Source organism: Aptenodytes patagonicus, chromosome 8, assembly GCF_965638725.1.
Source record: "Aptenodytes patagonicus chromosome 8, bAptPat1.pri.cur, whole genome shotgun sequence".
In the NCBI taxonomy this organism is placed as follows: Eukaryota; Metazoa; Chordata; class Aves; order Sphenisciformes; family Spheniscidae; genus Aptenodytes; species Aptenodytes patagonicus.
Window position 1 is genome coordinate 9,608,796 of NC_134956.1, and position 26,371 is coordinate 9,635,166.

General features: G+C 36.0%; 1 protein-coding gene across 3 annotated transcripts in view; it reads left to right on the forward strand.

The window, feature by feature from the left end:
- Window positions 1-26,371, forward strand: part of CACNA2D3 (calcium voltage-gated channel auxiliary subunit alpha2delta 3) — a 479,723-nt gene that overhangs the window by 436,466 nt on the left and 16,886 nt on the right. For 2 of the 3 annotated variants that reach the window (XM_076346275.1, XM_076346276.1), the window contains 6 exons: window positions 2,497-2,559; window positions 5,866-5,936; window positions 15,020-15,095; window positions 18,735-18,787; window positions 20,397-20,452; window positions 24,326-24,437. In XM_076346275.1, the coding sequence (XP_076202390.1) occupies window positions 2,497-2,559; window positions 5,866-5,936; window positions 15,020-15,095; window positions 18,735-18,787; window positions 20,397-20,452; window positions 24,326-24,437 (431 nt within the window). Of the gene's footprint in view, window positions 1-2,496; window positions 2,560-5,865; window positions 5,937-13,489; window positions 13,536-15,019; window positions 15,096-18,734; window positions 18,788-20,396; window positions 20,453-24,325; window positions 24,438-26,371 lie in introns of those variants that run through there. The other variant, XM_076346277.1, reaches the window with a different exon arrangement.

The window sequence follows — 26,371 nt, forward strand, 5'->3', positions numbered from 1 at the left end:
GTTTTTGGTTTCTTAACCCATATTACATTCCATTACTGTTATTGTATATTGGAGCTGTGAAAAATACATAGAGGACTTGAACTTGATCAAAGTTACTGTAATTCAAATGTGTTCTCAGACCTCAGTCAACATTCTTGCTGTATTTATTCTGGACTTCATACCTACTCTATTTTACAAGCTCAGGGACTCTCCAACTATGGAACGTTCCCATTGAAATCTGAAGTTCACTGAACTTGAACCTTTGGGCAAACCTGTGCACAGTTCGCTTCCAATACCTGTGAAACACTGTGAATTAAACCTCTTTCATACAGCTCTAGTCTATGCAAATGCTATTATCCCATGCAATAATCTTGTATCTGAAATCTTCTGTTTGAGATTTGCTAACGTATTGGACAAGTAAATGCACCCCACTGTCCTTTGTCAGTGCTAAATTTAAGTTACAAACTGTTTCTTTAATGTAGTGCTCAATATTGGAAGTTATTTATCTTGCTGGCAAGCAGGTGAGTGAATGGTCCTGAATGAATATTTTTCCCTTGTTAATGTTTCTAAAACGGATTGAAATAGAAACCCTCTTATCTTCACATTCCTCCAAAAAGATACAGATTCCACTTACTGCGTTATGCCTGTTTCCAATAACAATGCTAAAACATTAGTATCTTTTTAAATTCTGAACAATGCTAGTGAATGATTATGGCTTAGAGATTTGACATATGGCCACTAATTCCTGAATCGAGCCAGTGTTTTCCCAACTGCGTATAATCCATAAACTATGAAATTAAGCCTACACTCTTTCTTGTCCAGCATAACTACTTTCATTTATTTTCTATACTGTGGAGAAATATTGTTTCTAAAGCACTATCTTTAGATTAATCTTTCATGCATGAGGACTGCAAATACATATCCTCAGAAGAGCTCTTTGTTGACTTAGCTCCTCTCCTAATAAAGTTAGTGGGAGGTTTATGATTGACTTTGGGGAGAGCAGTGTTCTGGTGTTACAGTCTACTTCTGAAATTCCACCCTTCACACTCCATTGAGGTTAAGTAGCTGCCTCTTCTGAATGCATTAGCTCCACTCGATTCTTTGCTAGCATCATCAGCTTTTCACATTGCATTTGCCAATTTTTGGCTTTCTAGCAGATCAAAGGTTGGAAATGAGTTGTTTCAACTTCCTTTTTGACTGGTTTTCTGTCACTGGGGGTGTCTGTAGCTTAGGTTCCACTACTAGAATGAATATCCTGCATTTGCATTAGGGAATGATGTTCATTCCAAACTTTTGCCTGATTTGGGCTTCTTTGCTTTTTTAAAAACTAAACTTCAAGCCAGCATTTCTGGAAATCTCTCTTCTTCAGCCCCACAGAACAGTACTAATATGTGGCCAGAATGAGACACATCTAAGCATCTCTTGAAAAATCAGACTGCGTTTTCCCAACGTCTTGCACAACTACTACTTCATGGAACTACTTTCCTCTCTAAAACAGCAAAGAAATGTTGCTGGATGTGCAGAGTGTAGCAGAAAGCATATTTTATCATGTCTCTGTGCAGGCCATTTGCAGCAGGAAAGGTTTTGAATTAAAAGCAAAGCCATGATGATTCCTATACTGGAAGCCATCCTACTTTTTTTTTACGCAAATGTCACATAAAATTCAAGAAACAATGATAAAATGTTTGCTGATTTAGACCAACAATAGAAATACATTAAAGATTTAACGCTGAGGTAGGTATTTGGCAATACTGAAGAGAAACTGAGTTATATCAAGGTTTGAGTTGAACCTTATGTTTAAACTCTGAAGCGCAGTAATTAAAACTTTGCCTGTAGCAAGTAATTCACTTGAGGTTAAAATAGTGCATGCCTGTATGGAGGGAAGCACTGATTTGGGTTTACCTTGTTTTATACAGTTTATACATCTGACCTACAAAAAGCTAACAGTCCTACCTCTAAATCCAGTTCCCAATTAAAAACACAATTTGAAAAGCTTTAGGAGACCTGTGGGGCCTCTTTTACAGAAGTTTCTGGTCCCATCCCCCAATGAACAAATTAAAAACTCTTACCTGGGCCCCTGTTGCTCCTCCAGGCTGACACTGTGTTTTCATTAATACATCATTAGGGTAATGACATTGTGCTGATGTTTTTCTCCAAACACAGGAGAAGCCATCAGGAGCAACAAAGTTCTATGCCTTTGCAAATTTAGTTATAAGGAAAACTTTTAAGAATGGATTATAAAAATACTGACCTTGTTCTTTTTCTGTTTGTTTATAATTATATCTTCCCTTTCTGTACACATCTTTGTTTTGTTTTGCATGAAGCAAATGCATAAAAATTAAATCAGATAACATCCCATAAGTTGAGACTACATTCACTTAGAAGTTATGTAAGCCATTATGACAACCTGGAGGCTTTACCCATTTAGAATTCACTTGGAATTAGAGTAAAGTAAGTAATTAACTTATTGCTGTATCGTACAATCGAAAATTAAAATTGTATTTTATTATTTTCCAGGCAATCAACTGTTACCTAATAGATAACAATGGATTTATTTTAGTGTCTGAAGACTATAGACAGGTAAGTGAAAGATTTTTATTCAATCTTCTCATGTAACACATTCATATAAAATTCCTTGTTTTTTAAATAGGCCACTATCTTGAAATGTTAAGGAATTAGTAACATAAAATTAAAAAAATTCCTTCAACAAAGAATGTAAGTTCTTTCTCACAGGAGCTCAGTTTCTGTCTCCCATTGGGGCAGGGTCTGCTCTTAAACTCATAAATGTTCTCTTAAAGGGCTTTTTTTCTGCAGAAGTGTCTGTCTTCCATAAGACATTTTTACCCCAAGACATTTTTACCCCAAGATTCTCTGTGGCATTTTTGTGACATGGAAAAGTTGTGGAGGGAGGGAAGGACGCTGGGGACACAGAGCTTTTACATTCAGACTTGAGATAATGAAATTTTACAGAGCTGTTAGCTGAGGAATTTGTTTTCTGAAGTGGATTACAGTCATTGAAGGGTTAAAACTAAGCACTCAGCATCGCAACAGAGAGGACAAGGATCATGATTAATGAGAAGATAAATCAAAACACTGATTTGCTTTGTCTTCGTGGAAAATTACTGAAAAATGAATGTATAACCGCTCAATCCTGCAAACCTTATGAAGGAACCATCACCATTCTCATTAACTTTTGCCTGAAAACTGCTGGGATGGTGCCCCAATTGTGCCAGAATTGTCTGAAGTTGAATTTCTTTTATGTGTTGGGTTTGTGAATAGGAATATCCACACTCCTACTTAGCCCTCAGGTGGATTAAATTTGTTATGACTAGGTTGGTTACTGAGAAACAGCTATCGGGAAGAGCTCTGGGTGACTTGGAAGAGTGGCTGGAGAGGAGGTAAAAAACTCGGAAGCGAATGGCAAAAAAGAAGCCAGACTGAACATTTTACTTCTAAATTAAAAGCTTGAATTATTGCAACCTTAAATCTGACACTTCTGAAAGTAAAAAGATACAGATATTTTTCACCTTTGCATAGCGCAAAAGTAATTGCATGTTTCGTCATGATCCCTCTTCCCCTTTGCTCCATTTTGGCTGAGACTTTGAAGAGCTTATTGGCACATAATAAACAAGGGAAATACAAGTTTTCTGAAACTATTATTCTTCCAATGTGTACTAGAGCATTAACTGTTAAGTATGCTGTACTGTCATGCAATAGTCATTCTTCATGATATGTCGTCTTATATGCAAAACCGAGCACTGAAATTGATTATTTTGTTTTACTTTATTAAATTTATTGCTTCCATCCCTTTAGAATGTCAAGCATATTCTGAATATAATTGTAGGATATACCCCCAAAATAATACAAACTAAAAATGTAACATTGCTTAAATATTACCTTCATTATGTTAAAAGCAGCTGTTTGGGTTTTTTCCCTTGTATCTATCAAATCTGTATTTTCTACTTAGTTGAGCAATGACCTAAGAAAAACAGTCGTAGAATAAACTTGATAAAACATATTTTTAATTAAATTAAAATTAAAACATTTTTGTCTCGTTATTCCCTCTGTTGTCATTATTCACAGGTACTTAACTGTGACTTGTGTAACTGATTTGCTAGTTGATAGTTGGCTACAGCCAATAAATATGATTAGGAAGAAATTTTTCCTTTGGTAGGTTACCTGCCACTAGCCATTACGTATTCCCATGAAGAATATTGTGTGGACAACTGTTGGACCAGAACTAGGCTAGAAATGTGTTATGACCTTGTTTTTCAGTTACAACGGATCTAAGCCGAAAATGGACAGTAAAGTTGTGTCTGTGTTTATATAACGCTATAGTAAGATTATGATAATTACCATAGTATATGTTTATTTTTATATGTGTATGTATGTATACACTCTATATGTATTGTGGATAGAGAAGTGGTAGGGAAGTGGGATGATGCATTATCAATTGCTCACCTGCCTGGGGTTGCTTCAGCACTGTTTTTCTATGGACTTTCCAAAAATGACCTGAACTGCTCTGAGAATCCTGTTCGGGGGCAGTGTAATGCTTCATCTGAATTGCAACTAAATCCTAATGTATTAAAAAAACAATGGTAATCTGGGTGTTACTGCTTTGGGGGAGAACTAGCATTTACAAATGGAGCTTTTGTGGAGAGAACTGTCACTGAAATGTCTTTATAAGACTGAAGCACGACTTGATAAATCAGGTTTATTACTATCGAAGGTTATACTAGTCATTTATGGTTTGGGCTTTTTGACTGACTGCCTCTCCAATAGTTAGGATAATCTTTCTTCATCAGTCAGCTAGGGCTATTGAAACTAGTATTTTTAGTCATATAAGCTACAAATGTTCCTCTTGTTTCTAGGAGACTTTACACACCCACACGTTTTGGAAAATGTTCCAAGTTTCCCCTGAGTTTAAAAAAAAAAGGCAATAACTTGCTTTTTAGGTGGAGGAATGCCTTTTTTTGGCTAGGGCTGTAACTTTTCTGCCTGCGAACTCCCAGGTGCATACTTGAGGTCAGCTAAGTTCCTTGTAATGGAATTGGGGTTTAGTTCATACCAAACCTATGGAATCCATGCAATCTGAGAGTGTAGTGCCCTTTCCCCCCCATAAATTGTGGGATTTCTCCCTTTAAACAATGCAGAGAACATACCCAATCCTTCTGGGAGTTGAGGCTCTAAAATAAAAAATGTCTTCCCAAAGTAGAAAAATGCTGTACATGCAAGATTTTCCACTGTCATATGAATGGCTGCGGATGATGGAGTCACTTCCATATTACATACCAAATTCATAACATGAATGTTACTTTTCTCAACAGATTTATTTTTATTAGTCCACATGTACTGAACAAGGACAAAATGAGTAATTCATCAGGCTGAGTGGTTTTAAGTATGAAATGACTCTGAATGGAGTTAAATTTATAGGATTGATGAAATGTACTGTTCCAGCTCCTTAAACAGGTCATGCAGGAATTATAAACAATGCTTTTTAATGACTGTTTATGAAATCCTCTCACAACCTGTTTATATCTTTTTTGAGTAACATTTTAATCACGAGGGTTTGTGATCAGATTAATGTGTTTTCTTTGCAAGCTTTAGTTTGGATGGCTTTTATTTCTGATATTAGATGTTATATAATGTACCTCAATATATTATTTAAGCTCTCACATCTGCTCAGGGGTAATAATATAATCCCTATAACTTGCCATGACTGTGAAGTCCTCTTCAGTTTTTATGTAGCAGTAGTCCTGAAAACCTATCTATGTAACTGTCAAAGCAGATCTTGTCAGATCCTAGAATATGCCAGTTTAAATTGCATCCAGTGTTGTTTTGCATTTATCTACACTTCTGGTAATTTCTTGCATTTTCCCCTTACAGACTGGTTACTTTTTCGGGGAGGTTGAAGGGGCTGTGATGAACAAGTTGCTAACAATGGGCTCCTTTAAGAGGTAAGAATTAACTCAACTTTCTATCTCTTCAAAAATGTTGTAACAACAAAATGAAATAAAACAAACCCAAAGTCATATAAAAGAAGGCCACGACTGGCAGTGTGGATGGATTCTCATTTATACTTCTTTTCCATATGATCTGAGTGTAACTCGATGCCATGCACATTGAACGTTAAGAGTGTTGGAGACAGCCTACAGTGAGTTTCTTGTTAAAAGAACAGTTTATTTGACTACGATGCTAAAACTGTGTGCCTTTCCTGTTCCCTCTGTGCTCAAGTGGAAAAGGGATTGGGCCATATCTACTACTGAACAGTTTTAAACAGCTCTAAAGCAAAGCATTGATGCAACATTAAACATTTTGACCTGTAAAAAATTGGAGATTGCTCAAACTAGGCAGTGCAAAATGCCCTACTGTTAAAGGGAAAGAGCGTTCTGCCAGTAATTCATTTTCATTCACATGCTAACTCACCTTTGAACGTTGTTGTGACTATTGACCTGGTCTTACTATCATGATGACAATAAAAACTGATAGTGATTTTATGTGTTGTCCTTTGAAATAAATTATGCATCCTGGGGAAGTAAGAAAGAACTTTTCCCTTTAACCTGTAACTCAACACTGTAGTCTTCATGGCTTTCACATGGTCTAAGAAATGTTCCTTACCCCTTTGTCCTCTTACAGCATGAGAGAAGTGCTGACCATATATATTACACTTTTCCCTTTCATTTTCCTGTGCATTCCTAGTACAAAAAAAAGACACATCACTGATCCCATCAACCACTGAATGCAGTTATTACATGTGAGGGTGTATACAGAGGCTCTCAAAACAGATGGTTTGTGTGCTTCCTTGGTAAACCAGCTCTCTTAAAGGCAGAAAGCTTTCCGTGCTGCCTCTGTGCATTATAGCTGAATACCACTCCCAGTAAATGACTGACCTGAAACAGAAAGATCTAGCACTCACTGAATCATCCCAAAACCTAGTTTTCTGAGGGTGGCAACTTTTTTGTGTTTAGCACTACATTCTTAACATATGCTGTAAAAGGAAGTAAAGTAATACATATTTATAGACTGGGTTCTGCGATGAAAAGATCTGTTTATACAAGAGATGAAGCATTTTATTTAGTGCAAACAAAAACATACAGTCAAAATCAAGGGATAACGCTTTAATTTGTCCCAATTTGTTTTGTCCTGCCTAGCAAAGCATTTCAAACAGAATATCTGCTGGACAATCGATGGTAGCAGGCACCACCGTTGAGAAAACAAAGACTGCATGGCTTGAGTATTCCATCTAAACTGTGATGGGCGCCAGTTTGGCGTGGATCATTGGCTTATGATTTTGCTGGTTTTCAGCTCCGAGGGAGTTACAGATAATGAAGCTGCTAGCTCAGTGCAACTGAGCTGCATGCTAAAGAAAATGTAAACACAATGAGCCAATTATTTAAACACAATAAACTGGCCACTGCTAATCAATTACAAATGGGAGAGAATCAAAGTGGTGTAATTTCACTAAATGAGCCACCTGCTTTTCCTGCTGTACAGCAGATAGCTCTGTGCGGCAAAAAAAAACCCCCAGAACTGTCTTTGAGCTGTGTTAGGTAAGGCCTTTAATTCCAGCAATATGAAGAAGAAATCCTTGCTGGCTCTCATGAAAAATAGTCAGACACATTTACCATATTTTAAGATTACTAATTTGTTTGGGTGGGGTTGTGTTCTGCTTTTCCAAAATTTATTTTGTATGGCATAAGAAGTAAAGAAAAAAAGCACTAAATAATGCAGTGGCAAAATCTATTACCAGTACCATTTCCCTGAGAGCACAACAATATAGATATTGCATGCATTATGCTTGTCATCGCTGTTCTTACCACGGAGACAAAATCGGAGAGCAAGCACTGTTCTTTAGCCTTTTATTCTGATAATATCTAGAGCCATCCTTTCTTGCAATTTGCTTCTTACGTGGCATTTACCATCCAGCAGGTGAATTATATAGCTCTGCCCTGTTTGATCTGGTCTTGCTCCTTTTTTGTTTAGAAATAGAAGGTTCTACAGTGCCTGATCTTCACTGCAGAAGAGTTTGCTAACACCCCCAGTAACCGTGGGGATGGGAGTCCTTTCTTCCATTTGCACCAACAACCTGAGTGGCAGTGCAGATATGTGCTACCACCTCGCTGATTCATGCCAGCTTTCAGGCTCTCCATCCACAAAAGGAATGAAATAACCCTTTGTGCGTTCTCTCAACTACCACTAATTTGGAGGGATATAGGAGTTCTTTTTAGGATTGAGCTGGAAGTGTTAAACAAAAGGGGGTTGTTTGCTGCTGACTGTATTTCTTTTCAACCTGCAGCAGGATGAAATTCAATTTTTGTGTTCGCTGTTTATTTTTTAAAGTGAACTTAAATACCTCCTTCCCTCCTCAATTTCTTTAAACTCAGTACTTCTTTTGAATAATGTGTACATATGTATGTATGTATATTTTCTTAGTTTATGGGTTTTATATTTAGGGAGAAAAATTATATCGGTGCCTCCACAGCAACGTGACATGTTCTATGATTTCATTTAGCAAAATGATGTTTATCTTATACCCTGAATATTGCACGCAGTTAAATAATTTAAATATAATTTAAATTTATTATTAAATAAATTAGGATGTGCTTATGGAAAAGTATCTGCTTCACATAACTTAGAAAAAAGTTTCTTTATACTTTTCTCAGCACTTTGTTTACATAAAAACAGTGAAAAAATAGATTCAACTACTCAAACCATGAAAATCTAAAAAAGCCACATTAACATCAGAAAAATTAAGGGCTATCGGACAATGAGATCCCCAAAGAAATGTACTTAATAAACTGTAAGAGAAAATTAAATATCTCCTTCATCCTTTCCAGTAGGAGGAAAATTAAGCAATTCCGTAAGACAAATATGGAAGCAGCATCATTTCCTCTTAACAGCTCTGTTTCCACCAGGCATCCTCTTGGCCTCTGAAGAAGAATCTATGCTTTGGTATTTAATCATGTTGGCAGGATATGTGACTGAAATGGTGCACCCCTGAATTCCAGCTTTCCCAGATCCTAAGGCTCACTCGAAGAAGTTCTTGTTGCTTTGAGAGCTTCTCTTGTTTCTCAGTTTTTCTTGCTCTGTTCCTTTATCTTTACTCGCATGCTTCTTAGTGAATAATGCATGCTGTCTGTGCCCTTACGGCACGCTACGGTCCAAATCCTTCACCTGTGTTCTCCAAACGCATGCACATAGAGGCAGACTTTCATCTCTCTGTCTTGATTTGCTTTATAAGCAAAACCTAACAAGTGTTTTGCCTCCAGGTTATAAGATTATAAAAAAATTCAGAACTCTTTACTAAGCTACTTGCAAAGAGCAGAATATTCTTAATGCCAAATCATGAAAACAGTAACCATTTCCTCGCCAACAGGATACTAGTTTCCACTGAGGCAGCACTACCTCTAAATGAAGGATATTTTTCTGTTTAGTTTAGGCCACTCTTTCTTATTTAAGCATTCATTTTAATAAGATATTCTTGAATTTTTGGTGAAGGTGTTAAATGGACGCATACTTTAAAATTGTGTTTATTTTCTTGTGGATTTTTAGTCATTGATTTGACCTATTAATTTGGCAGTGTTTCTGAACGTAGATGTATACTTTGGAGATCAGTGATAGACTGAAGGAAAAATTCAAATTGGAGTTAGTGGATTTGGTATTGGACAAATGCAACTGTGATGTAGCAGTTCTGTAATGTAGCAGTTCTTATTAAAAAATTCCCTCTCTTTTGTGATGATTTATTTAGTAAAAGAAAAAGTAAGCTCAAAATATACCTTATGTTTATGTCATAAATACCACAAAAAATAGTTAGGTAGATGAATAGACATTTTTTGGGGGGCAGGCAGAAGACATTCAAGGTAGGCAAATGAGCAGACTATTTCCAATAATCATCTTCTATATTGGCTGTCATGTGCACTGCAGAGGATGTGTGAGGCCTGCACCCTTAATCTTCAATTTTTGAATTAATAATATGTAATTGTACTGCCCTGAAGAATGACATTCCATTTTCAACAAAGAAATAGCTGTCAGAAAGGCAACGATATAGCAGACTGTCTAGTAAAGGTTTACAAGTAGGTGCAAAAGAACCAAATAATACCTGTCACTTCCCTCTTGTCATTACCAACAAGAGCAGCCCTGTTCTGATTTTTTTTTTTTTTTTTTTTTTTTTCATTTACCAGATGTGCATCTGGTACCTGTGCTCTGAAACTCCCGCACTGCTGTGTGGTATGTTTTCTGCTCATATTTTGTCCACGTGACATCTAAAATTAATGTCTTAAAACTGAGTTCGGGCATAGTTAGAGTTTATATCTCTGTAAATATTACCACTAATTTAATGCAGTGTATTAGTATATGGGAATCGTTTTACCCACTTAAGGAGAAACCCAGGCATGTGTGCTATGCAAATGAGTTGTCATTCTGTATGCTGGAAATACAGGTTGAGTTGTAGTTTTTATACATGTTATGCTTTGGAGCACTTTGGCAACTGGGAATAGCTGAACAATAAAGGCAAAGATATGTGATGACAAGCTTGTTTTGTCAAAATGCTGTAATTTATTTTTATGCTTTTTGTTGATTTTCTTGGTGGTGAAAGGTATTAGTCTGACAGCTTCTGGACACTAATAATCTGTCTGTCAATGAAGGTGGGAGAGCCAGAGCAGCAACAGTATGGGATTTCTTAGTGTCCTGCTACCTCCCCACAAAGGACCCTCTCTAGACTTTAGAAACTAGGTTACTCTTCATACCATTCAACACTGTCCCTCCTTCCCCTCTTTGCGAGAATGCCAGACAGGCTGCTTATCTTGTGTCTGAGTTAATGAACATCTTTCCACCAGAAGTGAGCTGTAATCACCATTAATTTTTTCATAGACTACTGAGTAAAGCATAGTGCCAATAATTAGGGCTCCCTGTATTATTGGCTTCCTATGCTTGGTTTTTTGGAGCACTTCTTCCTTTTTTTTTTAATGGACTTGACATTTACTTCCATGGTAAGAAGCTTATTATTCCTACGCTTTATGTGAAAACCCCCACATGTTGAACTGGTGACAAAACATTTGGAATTTTATGTATTGAAGATCTTTCAGCTGTTATATTTGTCAATGGTGGTATTTTACACTACCAAGTAGAAATCCATAAGTGTGCTGAAGATCTAGCTGAAAGCAATAGAGTACACTTGTTAATATAGCCTGTGCTGCTGGTAGGTCTTAGAAGTTTAATTTTCTTGAACCAGATTCATACTCAATTGTAAGTACCTTGCAAAGTACAAGACTGGAATTTACTACATCAGGAAATTGACAATAAAAAGGTTTTCCCTAAAATGTATTTGGCCCCTGAAGTTATATGTAATGGAGGTGCACATTTAGGTTTCGGTAAGTTATTTTCCATTAGCTAAATATGATTGCACATAGTCCACGTTTGTCCTATGACTGATGTTGAAAACGATTGCTGTGTAGACTTCAGTGACCAGGTGTGGAAATATGGGCAGTTAACAGCACGGTGATGTCAGAAAGTCTCAAGCACGTTACCCATAGCAAAAGCAAAGCTCTCCTGTGAGATGCTGTAATACATAGCATGGACTTGGGCATCTAGATAGACTTAAAATTAGATCGTGGGAAGCAGGCAATTATGTTCACTAACTATAGTCAGTTGAACGGGATACGGCTAGCTGCAAACAGTTATTTAAAACTGAAATACAATCATTTCAAAAAGGGTAATCTGGAAGCCTGCCTTTCTGCAACAGTGAATTAAGTCTGTCTGAGTGAGAAGAAAGGTTATTTTCTAAAATCTCAGAAATACATTAGCAATAAAATAACTCTCTGGAAATGACACCTGAACACAGAAGCACCGGAGTCTCTTAGGCCACTGTTTTGACTACAAATACTAGCCTTTATAAGGAATAGGGCTGGAAGGCTTTTACCTTCCTATTACATTTACAAGAATAGAAACAAAACAAAACTGGATTTGAATTTGTGAATGCCTTGGAACCCATTGATACTTAGCTTTAACACCATTCATAGTGACAGGGAGTCCAGAATTGATTCAATATGTTGCAGTGTTCAGATTTCAGTGTGGTTATGGGCTTCATCCACTGATCTTTGAAGTGTATTGCAAAATTACTATTTGTTTTTAGTGCCGAAGAATCATGTCTTTTAAGACGGTTTGGCAATAATACTTTTGCTGGTATATTTTGCACATCCTGCGTTACAGTTGTTTGAATTGTCTTTTGAAACTTTCAGATAGGTGTTGAACCTGCCCACTTTGAAATTTACTGAGATGGGAATACACGGTTCAAAACCCAGAACTCGTTCCAGGCTTTTGTTAAGAAATCTGTCTGCCATGTACCTTTCTAAGGATTTTCTCTCTTTTTTTTTTTCTTTTAACCTGGATACACTATCTGTTTTCTAGTTTGTTCCTGAGCCAGAATCTTCACACTGGAAACACCTTCAAATATATTTACTAAAACTCAACGCATTATAATATCATCCACAGATGATATTCAGGCATTTCCAAACAACAATTCTGCAGTGTTCCACAATGATTTTGAGGTTGTTTATTGCAACTCTTCCCCTCTGCCATCACTTTAAAGTTTAGTATTTCTTTCCCTGTTAAATGAAGTTTTTTTTAACTACATACATTTTAACATATTTGTTCCTCTTGCTTATAATACAGTCTTAGATTGTTGTATACTCCCTACGATACAATAAGACAATCTACAAAAAATATAATCTAGCATGTTGGGGCACAACATTAATTATATTTCTGATTATTTGTGTGAGTACATATTTCAATCTTTTAATGGCTTTTTATCTTTGAGCATTTAAAGAAACTATTACATTTATTACAATGTAATGATTACATAAAAAATGTAATACAAGTGCAAATATTGAGGGGAGAAAGGCTTTTTCCAATATTTAAAGTGAAGCTCAAATTATAACAGATGTTCCACATGACACACTGTAATAGCATTTGATGAACACTTCTTAGCAGAATAATGAAGTCCACAGATTGACCAAGCAGTTCTGGTGTATGAAACTGAAAGTTGAGAAACTGATTGCACTTTCAAACACCAAACAAACAGTCACCAAAGTCATTATATAGAAAAACCATTTACAAAGAACAAAGGCAAAACTGAATGCTATTGTACTTGTAACACTAGGTATTGAATGAAGCAGGATGGGACCATTTCATCCATATAGAATTCCTTGACTACTCTGCAGAGAGCACATTAACATCTGTAAGCTGCCCTTGTCTGTGCTTATCACTTGCTACCATCACTAGGAGGTCCAAGTGGACATGCGGCACGGTGCTTGGATCTAGAGGAATAAAATAGTCAAGCCAGCCAAGACTGGAAAGGCTGAGCTGTAGAGATTACCTTACAGGGGCTGGATTCTGACCATGGTTAAAGGGGGGAAAAGATAAAGGAAAAAAAAAGCTAGGGAAAGTGGTGTATTACTGCATGCCACACAGGCAGCACAGCTTACACCATGTACTGCTCTGTTTGTCTTGGCAGATCTGTGTGCGCGGATCTGGCTGTGGGCGTGATTCTGCCAAATATGGTCAGTGTTCAACTTACACCCATGTTTAGGTCTCTAGTTATGCGTTTGTCTACCATGTGCCTCTCTCTGCCAGTCCACAAAACAATGGCTTCCTAGCCATTTCAATTCTGAATATAAGATAAAATTACTAATGTAAGAAGTATGACCATGTACTACATGTTTAGTTGAAGCTGCGAGATCCAATATATTAGATATTTTGCCTTTAAGCCCAAAAGAAAATATAGGCATAATAAAGAAGCTTTTAGTGATGGTTGCTGTCACAAAATTAGATCAGAAAAAATATATACAGTTTCTACCACAATGGATTACGACATTTTATTGGTACAGGTTGCAACGTTTCATGGCATGCAGTGCAGAATGCCTCATGGTGACGCTGAATGCATTTCATGACCTGTTTTTGGCAGCTTCTGGGACATCCTTTCCATAGCTGAATTTGTGTGCTCTCCTTTCCTCTTCACTTAGAAGCAAGGCACACATTGCAAAACGTTGAAGTCCCACCTCATACATCTATAAACCGTCTATGTCCAATTGTGCTCCTTTGTCCCTCTGAAGATGCAAAAGTCAAATGGATATGTACAAACAATACTAGTAACTTTTATATATTTACACTTGTTGCAACTTATCAGCTAAAGATTCTTTACATCTGCTATAGATGTTAAATGCTTTTTATGTGGATGGATATAGTTAATTAATTGTTCTATGGACAGACAGATTTAGAGAAATAATCACAGCTCCATATACTATCTCTGAGTTCTGGATTTTACATTTAGATCTCTGAAGTGTATCAATGATGAGTAAAATCACGAGCAGAAAGAAATTTCCCTGTTTACTATGCATCTGAGGAGGCTTCTAGCATATGTTGATTACAGCAGGTAATCATGGAACGTCATGGAATATTTTGCCCTCATGAAAAGAAGCAAAAGTAAACCCATCCTGCTTCAATTATCTGTACTGTGAATACACTGAAATTTCACCTCTCTCTTCTTTGGAAGCAACACCATGTTTTTACAAATTCGTTGTGCACTGAGAACTGTAGAAGTGTCTTTTCCCTTTACTGGAGTTCAGGAGTGGTCTGTTGTGAGAAGCCCCTCAAATGCATAGGTTCTTTCACTTTCTGGGGCTAAATGTGCTGATCTCAGTCCAGAACCAATTGTTTAAGCATCATGTTGAATGTGTATTCTCCTCCTCCTCGCATTGTTTATATCATTGTGTGTTACACTGTACGTGTATTTTCCCTGGTTTCTCCCAGTTATGCTTTTGCTTTGTTCTGTAGTCTGATAAAATCCTTACAAAGTTTTCAGTGTTTCTTACCTTTATTCTCCTTTGTGTAACCTGTATTTTAATGATCCCTTTCCCTCTTTTCCCTGCTGCTGTTACAATTTTTATTTTCCTGTCTACTTTGTGGGCAGACTGTTCCATATCATCATTTTTATTCCACTGTGTTTTCTTCTTTTAGTCAAGCAGTTTTCTGTTCTTCTCTGTAGAATTACACTTTATGACTACCAGGCCATGTGTAGAACAAACAAAGAGAGTAGCGACAGTGCCCATAGCTTACTGGACGTAAGTATAGTAAATTTTCTGAGCACCTTTCCATGCAATCATCAAAGAAAATTGTTGCAAATATCTCATGGCCATTGTAAGCCCATTATTTTGATTTGGAATGCTTACAGCTCTTGCGTTTATCCTAGTGCATACAAGGAATGGTTCATTATAAATAAATGCAAAGTGTTAAGCATTTTCAAGTTCAAATACTTACACAATCGTTTTTAATGCTGGGCCACCATTTCTGAGGTTCTGTCAGAATGTTCTTTGCACCATATGAATCCTCCTTCTTAGGTCTTTGTAAATTTGGCAATAGATTGTGCTTTGTTTGGGGGACTGGAATCACATATGCCTTTTCTGTAGGTAAACACATACACACATGCAGAAATGTAATTCAAATTAAAAATTGAGGGTTTTTTTTTTATATGAAAGGATTGGTTCATTGGCAAGGCATGATTTTATCACATTTTTTTTCCTTAGTATTTAAAGAAGATGTCTTTTAAAGTAGAATTTCAATGCATTTAAACCCTTGTCTTGCAATCAGATCTGAATACAAACCCTGTCCCTCTGCAAGGCCTGATTAGAGTCAAGCTGGGTCTTGCAAGGGCAACACTTCCTTGTTGCTAAATCAAATATCTAGGTAATAACTCCAAGGGTATTTTATAATCATGTATATGTTTCACTGATTACTATAATAATCTATCAGAACTGATAAGGTGTTAGATAAAGTACAGTTTTTGCATATTAAAAAGGAACCGTTTTAACAAGTATATGACAGTATTAGCAGGAGAAATTCTCATGTAAAGACAGCAGTAAAACACACTAGCAATTTTCCTGGTCTGGAAAAGTTATCTGATAGTATTTTTAAATACACAGGGATCTAGCTAGAAAAAATAAGCCTACACATAGTTAAACCGTTGAGTAAATATCAAAGTTCTGGCAACTCCCAAATATCTATATATAGCTTCTATGGTTTAATAATCATATGCTTTTTGGGATGTTTTCATTTACATATTTACATGTCTCTATGTTTGGATTTACTGCACTTATCAGTCTGTTATCCGCTAAAGCCTGAACCTGAAAAAAGACTATCTTGACATAATAATAAGTACCAGGCTGTGCAATGAGACTTAAATTATCAGTGAAATAGAACGGCATGCTGTGAATCACATTTGCATGAAAAATTCTAAAATTTATTACAACTCTTAGCAACAACCTTCCATCCCAAGGCTTGGGGCTTCAGCTCAGTTTGCATAAGCACCCAGCATGTAGAGCTGAAGTATTTCTCTCTTACAAGTGGGCTTTAATCCAAGAGATTTTCAGTATTCCAATTCTTGCCCAGGTTGTGTTTACGGAGAAAAAACTCTGCAGCTGTTGTGGGATACACTGAGACATGGCGAGCATGTTCTTTCGTTATTTTCTTAAAGATAGTCAAACTCTTCTTTAAACCTGAAGTGTGTTTTTGTGATGTTCAACTTGAAAGATGGGCACAGCTTTGGTTATTTTATTATTTTCCTGTTGATTCAGTCACTTCTAATAAACATGACTACAGAGAAAGTATAAAGAGAACTTGCATTAAAACCAGGTAGGGCTAGGTTCCTCAAAAGTATTTTTTTCCTGTTTTTATGCCCAGTTTTGTATATATAGATCAGGTTATTAGGCAGTATTCAGAACCGTTTCTACATAAGCAAAATATTTGTTCACAAATGTTTATCCTTCCTTTTGAGAATTATAGTTTTACAAATACAGGAATAGATATAGGGACAAGACTGAGACTCTTTAAAAAGTTCATATTTTAAACAGCATAGAATTGGAGCATAGGCATCAAAGACTGACTACTAAAGGATCTATCACAACATTCTGCCAAAATCATGGAAAACAGGTGTCAGGGCTGGACCCCTGTTTCTATCATAGCTTTTTAGGCTGTGGGACTGAAATGATAAATTAGGGATGGACTAGATTTATAGATCATCTGGTCCATTTCTTTACAAGTATAGGATTGCTTCTTAAAAGATATCCACATACTTTGTTAATTAGCATATTTTCTTGTTTTAATTTATTCAAGTCCTAGATAACTCCATAGAACCACTTTGTTGCAAACAGCTCAGTTCCTTTGGCTGTCAAAATGATGGTTTAGATACACAGAGAGAATAAAACTCATGCGGTTTTTGCTGGAACAGTCCTTGAGTGGAAAAGGCTGTCTTAGTAAAATCACGTTTCATGAGAATGCATTTATATCAATGTAATGAAATGTTTTTCCACTAAAATTTCAAAACAAATTATTTTTCTCATTTTCTGTTCATATGATTGAAATTTTTTCAGATACATCGAGTTTTAAAATTTTCTTTCAGTTCAAATATTAAAATAGTTTTATAATACATAGTATATTTTACATTAAATATGTATTATTCATAAGTAATAATAAATATTTTACACTAAATCATTTGACATTATGAAAACAAAAGTATGCAACAAAGTTAATTACTTGGGTGTGAAATTTCAGGTTTTCTGATTTGGAATGAAAATAAATAAGATGTCCCACGGGGCTGAAATTTTGTTTTCTTTTCCTCTCTAGGAAAGACTTGTAGCTTTTTATCTTTTCCTATAAGACAGTCCTTAATAGGTGAAAATCTTTATTGTCTCAGGAATTATGCATTCTGCTGGCTTGCTATTTTAGCCTTTCATGCCACTGACTGACACTAGTTCATTGGCTCTGTTATCAGCCCTGTGCAGAAATACTCTTTGTGGCCCCTGAAAACTTTAAATGCCCGGTTACTGCTGTGCAAAATGGCGCTGCTTCAGTAAGGTGCTGATTCGGGACGGTTAAGCAAGATTTTAGATATCTGAGTAATTCTCTTAAAGTCAATATGACTTCTCACATGTGCTAAAATGCTCTGTTGATATGGAATCTAAAAAGTCTGCAACATTTTACACGACTAGGAGACCCTAACACAAGTGAGTGAGACAAGGATACATTCCTTTCCAAATTTCTGGAAACTGACTTTTCTGCCTGAGATTCTTTCATAAAAGAATAATCCTATTGACATTCTTTTCAAAAATAAAAGATTCAAAATGTAATAGAAGTACTGTAAACACAGGATTTTCCAATTATTTGCTGTATTTGTTATGATCCAGAAAAACAGATGGAGAAGGGAAGAATCCTAAGAACTACTTAACGTGCTTACAGTTGGGCATTCAGTATGACACAGATAACTTCATTTAGGTAAATTCAAACTTCAGAAGCTTTTTCTAGCCTAATTAGACTGAGGTAATGAATAGAGATTTACATTATAGAGAGGCAAGTCTGTGAATTGCAGCCTAAGAAAAGCTCATATTATCTACCAGGGCTGTTCCTCCAGCAATAGCCTGGGAAATAGGAACCCCTAGAGGATAAATATTTAAGAATCATTTGCAAAACTTTCCTTTTCCAACTGGTAATCTGTGTTCATGACCAACCACATTAAAAAGAAATTTCATTACTATATATTTTAATATTCAATTTAATAATATTTGCTTCTTCATAAGAAAAAGTTATTGTCTTTTTCTCATGCTACCCATCATTTGAATATCCATAACATTGTCCTTACATGAAGAATTCAGTTAAGATATAAATACTGCATGTTTTGCCTTTTTATTAAATGGGTTGCTTCTCTTCAGCCTTATAATGCCTTCTTTGCTGCAGTAAAATGGATTATGACTGAGCTTGTCTTGTAAGTAAATTTTATCAAGAACTTAATGAATATTTGTATGAATTAATGAATATTTGTACTTTTGAATACTTAATGAATGTTTGTACTTTTTGCCTTTTACATACATTGTGCAGCTTCTATGATACGATTTTAAATATAGTAATATTTGTTAATTTTTTGCTTTCCAATTTTGCATTGTTAAAATCTGAGAAATTTTTGGCTATATGAATGCGCAGTTGCACTTTTTACATTATTCATGGTCTTCACTTATATCCGTATGTCTTTGCTTAGTAAGTCTAGCAGATTGCAATATACAAACCAAATTTATTATTGTGGTTACTGTTAAATTTTACATAAATGTCTGGCTGTTTGTAATGCTGCTTGGGTGGGCTGTTGTCAATATAGCAAACTGTTATAGTGATTCATTCCATTGTTTGTCACTTCATTAATTTCTGTAAGATGGACTTTTTACAGTATATGCCAGATAAGGTGTACTCTGGATGTCGCTGAATTTTTTTACCTGACCTAATTCCTCTAACATTTCAAGTTAATACATAATAAGCATTGCCTTTAAGAGAGATTGCTTAAGAAATCACAGAGAAACATCATATGGAGAAGAGGAAGCCTTAAAATGTATCTTGTATGATTAACCTATATGGTTTATTATTATTCTTGTCAGAGAGCAGAGTTGCAGATTTAAGTGAATTTTATCTTTCTTGAAATAGAACTAATTTTTTCTTGTAGTCATTTTGTTTTAATTGTAAATTATATGAGCTTTCATCAAAGTTTGGAATAAGAGTTAAGGAGAATTAACTGAATGGCTATTGCCAGAGGGCAGAGGTTGATCTTAAATGCAGCTTTCAAAGTAAATATCAGGGAAAGAAATCATGTTAAAATGAGACTTTGATGCTAGCTATAACAGCCTCAAAAATTTCCAGAAACTTTCTGTGTTTATAACTATTGTAGTTTCATGTCCATGTGATAAACTGGATGTTGGTTTCACATTCTTTACGCTTACAATAGCTGATAGACTGACACATTTCGGTCCATTCTTCAAAGTAAACTGCAGTATATTTTAGTGGGAAAATGCATTCTCTACACGTCTAGTTATAGTTGATTAGACACTGGTCAATCAATCTTTTCTGCTCCTAGAAATAAATTAGTTTTATTATTTTAGTTCCAGAATTAATATAAGAAAGTATTTTATGTGTATTTCTGTACTGCAGCCAGGACAGCTATAATCCTGTGGCATTTTACTAGAGAGTCAAAATATCCCGCATAATGAAGAAATAATGTTCAATAACGTTCAACAGTAAAAGCATTGTATGCTGCCGTGCATTGAGAATTTTAATGGACGCTTCAAATAAGATCAATAATTTAAATTAATAATAGGTAAATCTATTATTTATTGATGGGGTTAATTTCAGAATAAATTCTCGGTGGTAAGATACAACCCAGTGAAAACACGAGAACAGCAGTAGTTGATAATCTCAGAGTTATGCTACTAATGTGAATTTCAGTTCTGTGTTAGCTTTTATTTAAAATAGGATTAATGGTATCGAACTACTGCCAGTTTAGTGTTTTGAAAACGTTGTGTGGGATAATATGAAAACTCTAATGATTTCTTTAGGTTCCTTGTGGAATTTAATCTATGCAGTTGGTGGCACTCTGACCTAACAGCAAAAGGTAAGTGTAATTTTTTTTCCTGGCCATAATGACAGAAATGCCTAGATTAAATTGGATTTTTGGAATTCAGATGTGTGTAAAATGTTTTAGATTAAATAATAGATGTCTGATAACACTTGTTTGTCTCCCATATCTACATCCTCTTCTTTGTTAATATTTGCCAAAACACACGATAATTAAGATCTTCTATGAATAACCACAAAGTGCTTGTGTGTACTCTAGGAATACAGTACACTACTATAATGGAAAAGTTAAAATAGTAGATAATGATTATTTAAAAAAAAAAAAAAAGTTTCCCTTCATTCCAAAACAGTCTTTGTGAATAAAGCAATTACACTAGCCTTTTTCTCCTTATACTACACTTTTTCTAGAGCTGCTGTAATATGTAGGGGGTTATTGTGCTGGAAAATGCCATTTCAACAAAAGTCCACGGGAACATGGTCATCTTAATACAATTTCATATGAAAATAATTTTTGAGGTTTAAGATAGTAAATTTTATGCTTTTATTTTTGAGCAAAACTGGTTAAAACTGTATTTTGTTTTATCATCCCATTCAAAATAGACATTTTAAAGTAATAAAATCTAGATGAATTAAACTTCAATTTACTCAATTTTTAAAGATGTGGAGGCTTCATTTGAAATAATAATGAAATTTTAACACTTCCCATAAGAATCAGAAGTTTTCGATGTCAACTGTCTCTTGTATTTTAGCAGACTTTTTACGGCATTTCAGAAGTGTTGCTCAAACGTAAAGGGCTAATTTACAAGAGCAGTGCTCTTCAATTGGCTATTTCATAGGCAAATTATGCTGCATGCCATTTACTGGTATAATGATTTAAACTGCATTCTTCAGACTCATATTTGTAGATTTGCGTATTCCTTAGCAGCAGGGATAAAATTACTACTTTAGGCTTCAGTTTATACTTGCATTGCCTGGACACTAGGCTGTCCTTATGCCAAAATAATATCCTGTCTGAAGTTAAGGCATTGGGAAAATGGAACATACTGATGCCCTGTACTGATATTCCGGTATCCCCTGAGGTAATAAGATGCTGGAGCTCTTCTGGCAGAAAGATCTATCCTGGAGCAACTGGAAAGTATGGCAGTAAATGACAAAGCCCATGTCAGGCTACCGCCTAACATGCTGTAAATGCTGTGTAGGGAGAAGGGGAGGCTGAGATGGGTGTCTGCTGGAGGTGAAGATTTGGTAGGAACCTTCTGGAAATTTAGGTGCATGAGCTTAGTATAGCCTTTCTCATGCTGATGGAAACTGTATACTGCATTGCAACACTGAAGCCAATTCTTCTGTTACATGAACAATGAGCCCGACATAGATTGGGTGCACATACACACACAGAGCTTCATGAGAACCAGCCAGACACTCTTTGCTTTTGGGGCTGCTTTGTAATCAGCAGTTCCTAGACAGGTCTTCTAAAAACCAAGACTAACTTTCCAGTGATTTCCCTAACCGTGAAGAAGAATGTCTCTCACACTGATGTCTGTGGAGGTTTGCTCTGCTAGACCCAGAAAATGCAAAACTGTTCCTTATATCTGAAAAGGAATGGCAGGTATGCCAGTCTTAGTCCTTGGTGTTTGCAGAACAGCGCAAAGCAGCCAGTGTAGGGAAGGGGTAACTTTTTTGGATGTTTTTTCAAGTGTACTGTACAAATATGCCTTAATATATCCTGACATGAAACATCCAATGGCACTTGCATTGTATGTTAGGGAAAATATCCTTTAAAGGCAGCATCCCTCTTCATCTCATGAAAATGAATGTCTGTTTTGTATTTTAAGCATGTACTAACTACAGAAGACAGGCATTAATAACTTGCAACCTTTCTTTTGTTAAAGACAAAACTATCATTACAGCACTTTGACAGACAAGCGTGATTGAGGGATTTTCATTCGTGTTTTAGTTGAAACTGAAGATTTAATTACACAATTCACTTGCTCCGTTTCTCTGATGAGTAAGAGTATTGAAAATACCCCCTCATCATGCTCATTGGAATGTCATCATTTTTATGGTACTGCTTGCCCAGTTCAAATTTGGTTAGGTAGCAAGTGATAGTTGTTTGGAAACCAACACGTGTTAGTAAAGCAAAAGCAAGAGAGATTTCACAAGAGAGAAGTCAGCAGGAGAGAAAAGCACATGCTTAGGTATGTTTTTCTGTAGATGTTATGTTACCACTAAGAGTTGTAATAATTATGACTGCACTTCATGAAATTAAAACTAATGAACTTGCACTTTTTTTTACTTAACACTGACTAAGAAAGCTCAGAAAAAAACCCAGTTCCTCTAATGGGGAAATTGCTTCCTGTTCAAATTGTGACATTAATAGAGCATCACATATTACGAAGATCCTAGAGGGTCCCCACACACCTGCCAATTTACCAAACCCTGGTATGAAAAGTACTTCTGCACAAGATCTTGTAATCTCAGTCACATTTGTAAATGAGAGAGAAGAAACTGATGCCCTAAACCTTGGGCAGCCCCATCATCTTCTGGACTCTAACGAGGTGCTGGAAATCTGAGACCCATGGATCTTTGGCAGTCTCTTTGTTACACAAGCCATATGTTGATACAAGTGAGGGTAGACCCAAAATACAGGTGATAAATTTCAGTCATTCCTGGCAACAGATAAGGAGGATGGAAGAGAAAGGGAGAAGGTGCAGTAGAGCGTCAGACAATTTTTTAAAAAATGCTAAATTGTTAAATATGTCATGACCATAGTGAAAACATCAGAAATAACACAACTTTTCTGACCAACTTTAGTACCTCCCTTGAGATCTGTGCATTTGGGGGAATATTTTTTTAAATTATATACAAAAAATATGAACAGTTCAGAAATGCATGTCCTAGTGCGTGATTGCAAATGCAGTTTTGGTCATTCCCCTGGCACTGCGCAGTAGATACACCACTGGCTCTGAAACAGATTATCTTGAATGGAAGATCTGTGGAGTCCAAGAGCCTGTTTAGTGTAATCTATTTTTGTCACACCTTGTCTTGTTTTCTCACTTAGCAATTAGATTAAGACAGGCTTAACATTTGTGCTGATGTGCAAGTGTATCTCTGTTAAGGAAGAATGAAGGGGTGGGGAGGAAAAGGCAAGGGAATGAGGGAGAGACTTTGTCCAACAGATACATCAGTGTGAGAGTCAGAAAAGCTGCCGTCAGTTCCCAGCTTTGCTGCTGTCCTGTAGTTCGACCTTGAACCAGTCTCACTGCTTACTGGTACCTCAAATTCTCAATCTTTAAGATGTAAATAGTGACACTTTTTTTCCCTTTGCACTGCAAGGGCTTCAGACTTAAAGTGTTATGGAGTCTTAATTATTACTATTTTGGGAAGCAGATAACAAGCATTGGTTCTGGGCAAAGTAACACTTCTGCCCCCCACCCACAGAGTTATTCTAACTGATGAAACTCTGAAGAGATTCCCAAGCTGTAATCCAAAAAAGTGTTTTGGTTTCAGTAAAATATACCACAATTTAGATATCAAATAAATGTAAACCCCCATACATAATAGTTAGTGATGCACAGCATCACTGAAATAAGAATGACAGTAAGTCCATCTTGAACCTACAGAGAAAGGAAAAAAGCTTGTGCATAAATGTAAAGTAGATTGGCAATGGCTAAACCACGAATAACTACTTTAACAGTTATATCTTACAAAATTGCATTCCATGGATAAACTTTTTTTTTTTTTAATTGAAAATATAGTGTTATGCACTGCCTAGGAAATCTCACAGGGTGGCAGAAGCTGAGTAACATTTCCGTTCTCTGTGAGCTCTGTAATACAGCATCTCATGTTGTTCAGAATTTTGTGCGCTGTTCTTCCCATGTTAACATCAAGATATTTTTTCCTGTGCCTATAGCGCAGAGGTTGAAACAAACCCTAGAGCCCTGTGATACTGAATATCCAGCTTTTGTTTCCGAACGCACTATAAAGGAGACCACGGGGAATATTGCTTGCGATGACTGTTTCAAGTAAGCCCTTTCAATTTTTTTATACAACTGTTTGTGACAAAGCAGTAAAACTGAATTATTCAAGGTTATGTTGAAGAACGTACAAGTCTGTTGTGTTTTATCTTACATAATGACCTCTGTCAGGGTGTCATTTCTCTTATTACAGGGGTCACTTAAAAGTTTGATACTCTTAAATTAAAGCAGTGCCTATTATTTTCTACCAAAAAATGTAAAATCTATAGAGACTTATGCTAATTTCAAAGAATAGTGAGTGTTTTAAGACTTTTCCTGGACACAGACAGCATTCTAAGGGCATATTCTGTAGAGATTTCGCTACCAAAAGGTTAGTGCTGTTAGCTCTCCTATACAGGAGCGAAACCCTGCTGGATAGGTTAGAAGTTCCCTTGTGGTACAGTGAGATCTGGTTGTTTTATTTGAATGCCAAACAGTGTTTCCTTCTTAGAACTGTTAGGCTGAAAGAGTGGGAGAGGATTAAATCTATCCTCCAAACTTTCAGTGCTGGGAAGCTGAGTTAATAGTAACAAATCTCGCATGTCAGTGCTGCAACCTTGTCAGTTCTACCTTTGCTACTGTAAAGTTGTCCCTCCTAGGGTTGAAAGAGAAAGACTTCAGTCTAGCTTTCCTCCTGCATACTGAAAATGTCTTTTCTCTGCATTTAGTGCCTATGTCCAGTGACGTTTTTACTGTAGTTATGGTACATTGTAATTGAAGAATTGCATAGGTATTGTTTATGCAAATTTCTGTACGTCTCTTAATTGGATTTCCTTTATGCTAAGAGGTAATCATCGCAAAGGAGAGTAGTATTTACAGCAATAATTTGTCTATCGATATAAATGTCAAGAAGAATGTATAAGTCAAACAAAAATTGTTACAACTCTCCCTTTCCAGACTAAATCAATATGCAATTAGCAAATAAAGGTGAAAACTTCTTCTCTTTGAAGTCAATAGGTGTGCTTCTGGACTTGCTCCTAAATTTTCTCCTCAATGTCTTCATTGTTTTAAAACAGGAAGTAGGAGTAAGTACACTGGAGATATATTTTAAGTGCTAATATTCACTTTTAATTTGCCGCTGACCAACTTTTAATTATTAGGAAATTATTGATGTCTAGTATGAATAATTGTTTTTATATGGCTTTGTGGGATAGAAGTACGAAAGTGCTTTGTAAATCAATCCTAGGGAACCCTTTAAGTGTAACAATAGGTCCCACTGCCTGAAAAGTACAAACTCAACAAAATCAAGCCATGACTTTTCCACTTGACATATCAAATACAATGTATGTTACACTGCTGTGAGTGCTTCATGCCAGCGTTGTAGAATTCAAGCAGCCTTATTTTGTGATCTTTTAGCAGCAGATTACTGAGAATTTGTGCAACAAGTTATCGTACATCTCTTCTATTTAAATACTGGAAACAGACGTGATTCTGTGAAAGGAAGATTAATGTAACAGGACCAGGTTTTCTCAAAGGAATGCAGATTTCAGTCTGTCTTCTTAGGTAACTTCAGGTCAAAGGAAATAACTTTCAAAAATAACACAATTCTGCAATACTTGGACAGCACTGAGTTGGAAACTGAGTTTAGTGAAAATTATAGTATTTAAAAAATAATGCGCTAAGATCTTTTTCATAGAAAAACAGTTTGTGTTCCACAGTGGAACAAAAAAAGAAAAGAAAACCCTGTAAGTTACAAACTGATCTCAAGGCACCCATTATTTTTCTCCACAAGCAATGGCAAAACCTAAAGAAATAATCCAGAAGAACTATTAGATTCTCATGGGAAAGTTCTTCGTTATACCATTTACCCACTGTCATTAACAATCTACAAATTGCATCTAAGATTGCAGACTGCATTGGATTCCAAATATTTTTGTTATAACCCAGGACACTTTCCCGCAGAACAGCTAAGGAATTTGACCCAAAGTCCTTTGTAGACCTAC